General features: G+C 35.9%; 1 protein-coding gene across 1 annotated transcript in view; it reads left to right on the plus strand.

Annotated features, from left to right (window-relative positions):
* Nucleotides 1-11478, plus strand: part of tbca (tubulin cofactor a) — a 59725-nt gene extending 48247 nt beyond the window's left edge. The window contains exons 3-4 of the mRNA XM_039758393.1: nt 10054-10140; nt 10626-11478. Of these exons, the coding sequence (XP_039614327.1) occupies nt 10054-10140; nt 10626-10706 (168 nt within the window). The 3' untranslated portion in view covers nt 10707-11478. The remainder of the gene's footprint in view (nt 1-10053; nt 10141-10625) is intronic.
* Nucleotides 11479-11827: the final 349 nt, after the last annotated feature.

The following is an 11827-nucleotide window of genomic DNA, read 5'->3' on the forward strand; positions in this document are numbered from 1 at the left end:
AATAGAAATAATATATATGAACATAAATAAAACCTATACTAATAAAAGGCAAAGCCCTCACTGACTGACTGACTCATCACTAATTCTCCAACTTCCCGTGTAGGGAGAAGGCTGAAATTTGGCAGGCTCATTCCTTACAGCTTACTTACAAAAGTTAGGCAGGTTACATTTCGAAATTCTACTCGTAATGGTTATAACTGGAACCTACTTACATACATATATACGGCCATAGCCTGCAGCTCAGTCGCCGTGTGAGGCGGAGTTGCGTCCCTCATTGTCGCGCCTCCCATGTAATTGAGTGCCTGCCCATATAAGGCCGTCCGTCAGCAGCTATCCAATAGACACGCTGCCGCAAAATATTCGCGGGTGAAAGAATGTGCTTATGCATACGAAGATGAGATGGTTAGGGATAGACTAGTGTTTGGCACAAACTCAGCAAAAGTGCGAGAGAAACTTAAGTGCCGGGTCTGAACTAACATTAAATAAAGCCGTTCGCACGAGATAGCACAAGCACAGCTGAGAAGCTTCGATGCATGTACTCCGAGCGGCTCACGTGAACTGACTTTGCAGGACTGGGAAAGGTAAACTCGTGCATGCAGTGTGTGATGTCTCAGATAAAGGGGAAGATGAGCTGTTTATTGATGCAGTAAGAAAGGAACAACCCTCTGAATCTGAACAAGCATTTGAAGATATATCAATAGGAAAGCAAGGTGTAAAGCTTAAGTTTAAATTAAGTTCATAGACACGCTGCCACTAAATATTCGCAGGCAAATTTCATGCCGAGAGACTGTGTTTGTGGAGGGATGGACAGTTAAGGCGGGTGGGGGAGTCACGTCATCATCTCCCCTCACAATCACGTCATTTCATTCACTTCATTTTGCTCTGAGCTGAGCTCCACTGAGCTCCGCAGCTGATGCGGTCTTGCCATTCTTTTTCCTTAGTGTTTAGTCCTGTCTCCTTTACTGATTTATATAAAGGAGAGTTGAGATCCGAGAGACTGTGTTTGTGGAGGGATTGAGAGTTAAGGCGGGTGGGGGAGTCGTGTCATCACCTCCCCTCCCATTCACCTCATTTCATTCGCTTCATTTCGCTCCGAGCTGAGCTCTGCAGCTAACACGATCTTGCGGAAACAACTTCGTGACACTGCCGCCAAATACTCACAGAAAAATCCACAAATTAATAGACACGCTGTCTCTAGAGTTTCTCCACACTCTGAATCCTCCAGGCACTCCTGAGCATAATCTAATTTTGAAGGTTATATAATGTAATAATGTATTATTATTATACTAGACATTAAGTAATCACAATGAGGAAACCATCAGTATTACTGAATGTCACGGAATGCAAGTGAATATAAATGAGTCTTTAATATCGTTTTGAACAGTTCAGTTGTAGATGACTCCTTTGTGACGAGGTAAAGAGTTCCACAGGTAAGGAGCAGCAGCTGCAAACGCTCTGTCCCCCTTAGTTTTACACTTGGTACAAGGGCCAACAAGAGACAATTGGCCAGAAGGTCTGAGCAATCTGGATGGCTGGTGTAAAGCACACAATTCAGATAAATAGGCAGGAGCAAGCCCATGTAAAGATTTAAAAACTAGCAACAAGATTTTAAAATCAATTCGAAAACTGACAGGCAGCCAGTGTAAAGAAGCTAATATTGGAGAAACAGAATCGTACTTTCTTACCCCAACCAGGAAGCGAGTTGGCAGCATTCTAGACCAACTGTAACCTGCATATCGGGGATTTGCTAATCCCAGAATACAGCAAGTTGCAGTAATCAAGGTGAGAAAAGATAAAATCATTAGTAGTTTTCTCGAGATCCCTAGAAGATAAAAAAGGCTTGATCTCACCTAATAGATGAAACTGGAAAAAGCAACCCTTGACTACAGAATTAACCTATTTCTCAAAAGAGAGGTTACTGTCAAAGATGAAACTTAAGATTGCGGACTTGAGGTTTGCAAAAGACAGGGAAGAGCCGAAAAGTCTAAGACCAATTTGGATTATTGTTTATCAATTATTGAGCTCATAAAAATTTTAAAATATTTTTTTACATCATTCAGAAGAATTCATTTTTCCTTGTGAATATTTATTCACAGAATGTTTGTATTTTCACACAGTAAAATGATGTGGAAGGGGAAATAGGAATTTTACCAACAGTTCTAGACATTTATCAGTGACTGGCTATACACACACTAGCAGGAGAACAGTGTAATGGGAGAACTGGGACTTCCGTACTTATACAATAGTTTGGTTTATTAAACTTTAAATTATGTTTTCACAAATGGTGGGTTTTATGTTTTGTTGGTCGTTCTCTTTTTTATTAACGGCAATAAATAACTTTGACATTGGTTGAAACATTAACAATGAGCCCCTGAAGCAAGAAAAATCAGATTGTACCTAGATAGTTGAAATTTGCCTAAGTGCAGAAAGTACAGTTTTTTTATATAGTACTTTAGTATATATTATTGCTGAAAATGTACTGTATAACATTTTAACTTTCTGTTCCCTTATTCTCTGTATATGCTACTTGACATTTTCAAATTCATGTGTTCTATTGCTTGCTCGCCATAAATACATTTCTATATTGTTGGAAAATATTTAGCGTAGGCACAATAATACAGACGATTTTCCCTCAATTTGTAATTGTTTAGGGCTACAAGTTGAGCACTAAATTGTGGAAATCACTTATCTCATTTAAAATCAACCATAATTTAATAAAGTGGGATAATGCTGCTGCTCTTTCAATGTGTATCCCACCATGATTCAGAAATAACAATAAATGATTTGTGTATACTATTCGAGCAAGAAGTTGAGACAAGTCAGTGCTGAATTGTGGGCATCTTAACAGCTGTATTAAGGTTTTTAACAAAGATAGCAAGATGGATAACCGACTTCTAAAATCCCATGCAAGCCTAGACAAGAGAACAAAATCAGAATATAAAGCTTGTGGTTACCATTGTCCATCCAACCATCGATTCATTTTCTACCTTGTCTCTTCTAGCTTGTCCATTTCAGGGTCACGGCTAGCCGGGGCCTGCCACAGCAGCACTGAGTATAAGAAAGGAATCATCCTTGCACAGAATATCCCTCATGTGTTCAGTCACACTTACTTGTATGGGGGAAACTTTAGAGTCTGTAATTAAAGGAGTACCCCACAGATGCAGGGAAAAGGTGGTGTCTCCACACTGGCTGTGTCACTAACACATTTAACATGTTTTTGTGAAAAAAAGACACCATAAGTTATTATTTCTGTACCTGCAGCTTGTCTACAACAATGACAGAATTAGCTGCTTTGTATGTATATTAAAAAAAAATTGCCAAACTTTTTTGCTGTTTGTTGAGTAATACCACCTTGAAGCATGAGGCAAAGATCTCTAATTATGCAATATCCAATATGTAAACAGCAGCGCAGAATCACAGAGGTGCCAATAGTTATGTAATTGCTAAAAACAAATCACAAACACTAGCTTTATGTTATTATTCTGGCCATCAGTACAAGTACTAATATATGATGAACACAATGAAAGCTTTTATTGCACATATTTTGAATGGTGTGAGAGTGACTAGGATTCAGTCTTCAGTTAAGACATTACTTCAGTCCTGTTCTGTGCCCACAACCAAAAGCCATTGTAGACCTATAATAAGTTTTGGGAGACACCTTGAAAACAACACTTCAAAGACACTGGATTTCACTGGAATTCTAAAATAATGGGATTTCATGAAAGAAACAGGGACAAATCTAAGAAAGTAAGCTCCAGACGTACATACTCAAAATTTGTAGTTCAGTGTTTGAGGTATTTAAAGTAATAGGTATCTGGAGCAAAATCCATGCATTAAAGGAGGAAAAAAATGGCTGCAAAATTCACTCAGAAAATAGACAAATGACATACATCTTTTTGTGAGGAGTGTCACTGGAACATTTTAATACATTTGGGCGAGCATTAACTCCTAAAAATGTGGAACTGATTTCTTTTAATGAAGCATAGATTTTCATTTAAGAATTATTAATGTTAAAGTGAATTAATAACTAATACAGTCCACAATTGAAGGAATCATTAGCTTTTTACATTTTTTTTTTCTTTTTACAAGAACTTTGTTACTAACAGGTAAAGAGTGCCACAGGTAATACACACAAATAAATAAATATATATATATATATATATATATATATATATATATATATATATATATATATATATATATATATATATATATATATATATATATATAATCAATTTAAAGTATTGACATAAGATGTGTCAACTTAGTTTAATTACTCAATTTAAAATATTAAAATTTGATGATGCATAGTTGCCAGTGTTATTATTCAGACGTCATTCTGAGAATTCTAAGGATAGCTGTAGCTAAGGTTTTTGTCCCAAGCTTAATCGAAGCTGCTTGAGAACCACTGCGAGAATAATTAAATCTGTTGCATTTATATTTACACATTATTATCTTTTTAGTGTTTCAAAGATCAAACCCCATTTAATCAAAGTTAACGTAAATAATTTAATATACAGTAATCGGTCTATAGTAATAGCATATGTAAGCACACCAAACTCCACTGTAAAATCTCTTCACCCACAGAGTGAAGTATTGCTTGCATATGAATATTAATTCCTCCCAATACTGTTATGTTGTAAATTATAAAATAAAAAGACTTGAGAACAAAAAACCGTGCTACAGCAGCTTAAATGGACTTGTGTAAACTAAGTATGTGAAGGATTGTTGTGTTAGCTCTTTTTCCAGCTTCTAAAGTTACTACAATGCAGCGCTCTTTACTGCAAGGCAGTCACACTACCACTGTGACACCGTATCTCCACAATAAACAGTATATATGGAAAAAAATGTAACAAAAAATACAATTGTTATAATTATGTATTTTGTAAATTTGTTCTGTAATGTAATATTGAGACATTACTCATGCTTTCTAGTTTCTGATTTATATTCTGTGTAAATGGACCTTGACACTTTGAAATAATATTTTTTCTTAACACTTAGTAGGAGGAAGCTACCACATTGTATTCATGTTGTATACTTTAAAGATTAAAAGTTGATTGTAAAATTCAGTTTTATTTATGATCAACAATAATCCCTGCTCCTTACAATAATTTTCTTTTCTTTCTTTCTTTATACACATTATTTATGGATGGATTTCTTAGATGGATACTCATTCTGTTTTTTTTTTTTTTTTTTTTGAAACTGCAGTAGTTAAATAAGACAAGAACCTCAGTTTTTTTGTCTTATTGAACTTGTTAAGATCTTGCCTTCTTGGCTGGGGTGATTTGTAATTCCATTCTCTGCGGTAGGTGAGAATAATATTTGGTCTAATGTATTGTGCAAGGTTGAGTAATAACTTTTTATGCATGATAAGCATCGAGAATATGAACCTGCTGATCTCTGCCTTCCATTTGTATAGACTTTTGTTTTTAGACAGAGTCTCCTGCAGTGAGCTCACAGTATGATCAATAACTCAATAACATTTTTCATGTAGTAATTATCTGGTTGCAATATTATCTGTACCTAGCATTTCTTTATTACTCATATTATAGGCCTATAGGGGAAAATGGCTTTACATGCGTAGGTTTCTTTCAGATATTCAAGATCATATAGTTAGTATGTGTATGTTTATATTTTTAGGGGGCATATACTGAAAAAAATGTGCATACATAACATTTTTTCTTTTCAAAAACCTGTATGTCTTTCATGCTGTATTATTTAAAGATGGTTTCTCATTCCCTTATTGCATTTTGATTTCTTTGTGATGCTTGTCTTTAGACTTTCCTGTTACGTTATGAAACATTACAATGTTAATTTAAATTAGAGGGTACAAATGAACCCGATATGTGAGAGGATAGGTAATCAAACAGAGAAAGCCAGCCAAAGGTCCTGTAATCTGTAGAATAACCTACCTGCCTTTGTATATGAGATGAGACATTACAAAACCCTGTATTGCTTTGACAGTCTCTGTAAATGTGATACAGAGCAGGATTAGAAAAAAAATTTGTATGCAAGAGAAACTTGTACCATTGAGCATTATAAGAAATGCAGTTTCAGTATTGCATTAAATCTTATATTCAGTGTTTTACTTATACAAAAATTACCTTGAAAAAAAAAACATTTTTGGTAGATTCACTGTCTACACCATGTTTTTCTATATTTACACTTTGTAGCCTTGTTTGTGTAATTTAACATGATGGTGCATCAGTATTGGATGTGATTTAAGCTTGTGGTGTCAGCCATATGTGGACAACTTGTTAAAAAATTTATAGTGAATAATGGTGAAATCTAACACTACAAAAAAAGGTAAATACTTTATTCATCCCTTCAGGGAAATTCAGGAAAGACAGGCTATGCCCACAGGGCTTCTTTGTGAACCACCTGCCCCCAATTCCTGCAGTCCATGCACTTTAAACTAGCACCGGTGTTTTAGGGAGAGAGCAAAAAAAACTGAACAGAAGACTTGATGCTGAGACAAACAAAAGTTGAAATTGCTGTTACCCATTCAAGAGGTCAGTTCTATAAGGTAACTGAAGCTTAATGATTAGTTTATACTTTATGTGCTATGACAGAGGAGACTGAGAGATGCACACAGTCCACTGCAGCTACTGTGCGCCAAGCGTTTCAGAAGTGCCTCTGTCTGCTACAGTATCTGTCATTCTGACTCATTTCACTATGTGGTATAACAGCAGCATGTAGATGAGCATTGGACACTATGTTTTAAAATGCAGTTATATATACAGTTATATTCTGGCATGGTATGCTTACCTTTCAAGTTAGAGAGTAATATTAACTTCCTTTAGTTATTAATTTAGACATCAAGTCAAAAGGTGGTTGTTGGGCAGCCGTGTCTTGCTTCTAATGGTGGTGTTAGGTAGATTTGTTGATTCAAGCTTTTTTGAGTCTGCATCTCCTGTGACTCTTTATCAGCTCTTTGAAGGGCAGTCCTTTTCACCTTCCTTTGATGGAGTGTGACACAATGTTTACTTCAAATGCATGTTTTGCAATTCATATTATCATTAACATATGTGAAATGTTCTTTCAGACTTGCATCAACTCTGACAATATCATTGTAATCCGAAGAACCAAGAGTGCACACAGCACCTGCGACAACATACCATTAAGTTTTACCACTAGTACATTGATGTCTTTGAATGGCAATGTATAATTGGATGTTACACAAATTTTTTTCCTTTCAATAAATATTTTTTTTTTTTAACATGTGATATTTGCCTTCTGCATATGTGACACATTTAACATGTTTAATTAGGGGTATTTTTAGGACGGTTGACAGATGATTCTCTCACGAAGTTTAGCACGAATTGGTATGCCACGACCCATCTTTGCTTGAAAAGACAGCCTTTGGTGGGTGCTCCTTTTATACCCAAAATTGATGCCTATACCTGTTACCAGTTAAGCTGCCAACTGAAGAACCTTACAGAATGTTACTTGTGTAATCTTTACAATCTTAACTTTGCCTCTGTCCCAACTTTTTTGGAGTGTGTTGCACATATCAACTTCAAAATTTATGTTTAACAAATAGAATTAAGTTTATCAGTGAAAATACTGAAACTTTTTTCTTTGTCCTTTTGCCTGTTAAGTAAAGGTTCAATTTAATTACTAAATTACAGATTTGAGTTTTATTGCATTTTTAGAAAGTGTCTTAACTTTTTCGGAAATGGGGTTTGTAAAATAGAAGCTATCCAATCAAGAAAAAATATGTAAGGCATAGGCAAGCTTCATGAATGTTTTAACAAGTGCATTGTTGTTCATGAGGGGTATGTTAAAAAATTCAACCACCTTGGTTTTAGTGGACCATTGCTCAAAATGTTTGGGTCATTCTATTTGTGCTAAATATACCCTAATAAAACAATGAATGCCTGTGTCTCTGTCCTTGTGTCTGTCTGGTTTCGAAGTTTCTGTCATACCAAAATATAGCACATCACCATACGTAACACTGCTTTTAAGAATCCCACACCAAATGGCATATAATAGAGATATTCAGTGCATCCAGAAAGTATTCACAGCGCATCACTTTTTCCACCTTTTATGTTACAGCCTTATTCCAAAATGGATTAAATTCTTTTTTTTTCCTCAGAATTCTACACACAACACCCCATAATGACAACGTGAAAAAGTTTACTTGAGGTTTTTGCAAATGTATTAAAAATAAAAAAACTGAGAAAGCACATGTACATAAGTATTCACAGCCTTTGCCATGAAGCTCAAAATTGAGCTCAGGTGCATCCTGCTTCCCCTGATCATCCTTGAGATGTTTCTGCAGTTTAACTGTAGTCCATCTGTGGTAAATCTGTCTATATAAGGTCCCACAGGTGACAGTTCATGTCAGAGCACAAACCAAGCATGAAGTCAAAGGAATTGTCTGTAGACCTCCAAGACAGGATTGTCTCGAGGCACAAATCTGGGTTACAGAAATATTTTTGCTGTTTTGAAGGTCCCAATGAGCACAGTGGCCTCCATCATCTGTAAGTGGAAGAAGTTCGAAACCACCAGGACTCTTCCTAGAGCTGGCCAGCTATCTAAACTGAGTAATTGGGGGAGGAGGGCCTTAGTCAGGGAGGTGACCAAGAACCCGATGGTCACTCTGTCAGAGGTCCTCTGTGGAGAGAGGAGAACCTTCCAGAAGGGCAACCATCTCTGCAGCAATCCACCAATCAGGCCTATATGGTAGAGTGTCCAGACGGAAGCCACTCCTTAGTAAAAGGCTGATGGCAGCCCACCTGGAGTTTGCCAAAAGGCACCTGAAGGACTCTCGGACCATGAGAAACAAAATTCTCTGGTCTGATGAGACAAAGATTGAACTCTTTGGTGTGAATGCCAGGCGTCACATTTGGAGGAAACCAGGCACCGCTCATCACCAGGCCAATGCCATCCCTACCGTGAAGCATGGTGGTGGCAGCATCATACTGTGGGGATGTTTTTCAGTGGCAGGAACTGGGAGACTTGTCAGGATAAAGTTAAAGATGACTGCAGCAATGTACAGAGACATCCTGGATAAAAACCTGCTCCAGAGCGCTCTTGACTGGGGCGACGGTTCATCTTTCAGCAGGACAATGACCGTAAGTACACAGCCAAGATATCAAAGGAGTGGCTTCAGGACAACTCTGTGAATGTCCTTGAGTTGCCCAGCCAGAGCCCAGACTTGAATCCGATTGAACATCTCTGGAGAGATCTTAAAATGGCTGTGCACCGACGCTTCCCATCCAACCTAATGGATCTTGAGAGATGCTGCAAAGAGGAATGGGCAAAACTGGCCAAGGATATGTGTGCCAAGCTTGTGGCATCATATTCAAAAAGACTTGAGGCTGTAATTGCTGCCAAAGGTGCATCGACAAAGTATTGAGCAAAGGCTGTGAATACTTATGTACATGTGATTTCTCAGTTTTTTTTATTTTTAATAAATTTCTAACCTCAAGTAAACCTTTTTTCACGTTGTCATTATGGGGTGTTGTGTGTAGAATTCTGAGGGAAAAAATTAATTTAATCCATTTTGGAATAAGGCTGTAACATAACAAAATGTGGAAAAAGTGATGCGCTGTGAATACTTTCCGGATGCACTGTAGGCATTGGGTGGTACGCTGCAAATGTTGAGGCTGAGGTCTGTGTTGATTACTTAAATTTCAGCCTTTCTTGGTCAATTAGAGCAGCTAGTATGTCTTTGACTCCACTTAAGGTTTTATTTCCTGAAAATTTTGTAACATTTTAAAAATTAAACTTTGCTTATTTTTCAACATATGACTAGAAATATCAGAAGAAATACTTACTGTGCTTAAATAAACATTATAAAAGTTGTATTTAATAACAAAGCAAAAAGAAATTGGTTTAGGTTTATGCAGTACCATTCATGTTGAAGAACTGTCTGTGCTTTACATTTACATTATATCTCAATATTGTGTTTATTTAAGTAGGGTGAGGGTAAATAATTAAGAATGAGTGACATTTGAAACTTTTTACGTAAACTTTCATTGAGTTAACTTAAAGATATTCATTTGTGTACCCAAACTCATATTCAATTTTCCATTTTTTTTCTAGGTTGAGGTTCTTCAGGAATCCAAAATGATGATACCTGACTGCCAGCGTCGCTTGGCAGTGGCACATGCTGAACTAGTACAGTTTCTAGTAAGTATCTACATTTATAAGGCTGAATCAGTTTTTAGGATTTACATGATGCTAGCATAAGTGTGGTCTTGAGAAATTAATCCTACATCCTAAAATTATAAAATTATGTAGTGGGGAAAAATTCCCTTATTTACAGCCAAATGGCTATTAAACATATTATATATATTACATTATATATACAAATAAAACTTGGCAAATCATAAAAATTTAGAATAACACCAACCTTGAATGAATCAAAAATGAGACATTTCAGCTGTTCAGCCATCACACAGCCCTTTCACAGCTTTGAATGTCCCATTCCTAACCAAGTACATCCCATGAAACCGTGACCACACACAAACACAATATTATCCTTTGTTTTCTTTACCCAGGGACTTTAAAACATACACAAAATACACTAAAGCCAAAGTATGATATAATCGAGTCTAATTGTCTCCTGTGGATACCTACAGCTTTTATTTTCAACCCTTTTGTTTCTATTGCAGGAAAATGAAGGAGATTTGACAGACTGGGAGGAGTACAAGGAGGCACAAAGCATTCTGGATTCTGTAAAATTAGAAGACTAGCTTAGAAACATTTTTTGCTCACCTCTTACACATCCATTCCATAGAATTAGGCCCATGACTGTGGAGAAAGAAACAAAAATGAAACTTGATCAGAGATTTTTTTTTAGTGTGTTTTAAGTTAATTATCTACAGAAAACAAACATTGTTTATTGAGCCCTGACCAAATATTAATAAATTCTGATTTATGATACAATGGACTTGGATGTATTAATCTAAAAAAAATATATATTGCTAATTAAAAAATGACAGTATCAAATAATGAGTTACAAATATTTTCTTCTCAAAACTGAAATGCACAAAATATTTTACCAGTGAAATTAGTAACATCTTACTAAGACTGTAATATGCTGGTTAAAAAGGATTTAGATGCTGTCTGTTGATATTTGATGTAGGAATATTTCACTACAACAGGATGACAACGCTGTTTAGTTGGTATGTTAACTTTATGCAATGTTTATTCTTTTTGTAATTTTTACTCCTTTTTAAGTTGCTTGAAAAATCACCCAGTAACCTCAAATTTGATGCCGAGTCCAGTATCTGTGTGGATTAGAGAGGTTAAGATGTAGACTGGACCTCTGTAGTCATCCTTTTAGGCTTTAATTGTCTGTCTTCTCATACAACTGTCATTTTTCTTCAAGTTCTTAAAGCAGCTAAATATATTTTTACTTGATCGTTTGTAAACCCATTGCATAATTTGAGTTTTTGGCTACAAAATACACTTTTAATCTGTATGTGTCTCTTAATTTAAATAAAGTGTAATTATTCACCAGTATTAGTGTTTTGAAGCATAGTAAAATGATGCACCTACTTTACAGAAACTGTGCAGGTTAAAATAAAGAAACCTTTATTTCTGTGACTTACACCAAAGTGAAACAGGATGAGGTGGGCCAATGATAAAGTGCTAACCTGCAAACCAATAAAACTGAAAATCTGAAATGTTGTCTTAGGGATAGTTAAGCATAATAATTGCAAAAAGGCAGGTGTATTATGTCAAGCCGAATGAACTTTTTTGAGATACCTTAATTTTCAGATATCTTAAAATGCAATTCACTTTTTAAGAGATCTGAAACTTGTTTCCAGATATTTTAAATTGGTTTCTTTAAATTTTAAGATACCTCAAT

This window comes from Polypterus senegalus, chromosome 7, assembly GCF_016835505.1.
Source record: "Polypterus senegalus isolate Bchr_013 chromosome 7, ASM1683550v1, whole genome shotgun sequence".
NCBI classification, from domain to species: Eukaryota; Metazoa; Chordata; class Cladistia; order Polypteriformes; family Polypteridae; genus Polypterus; species Polypterus senegalus.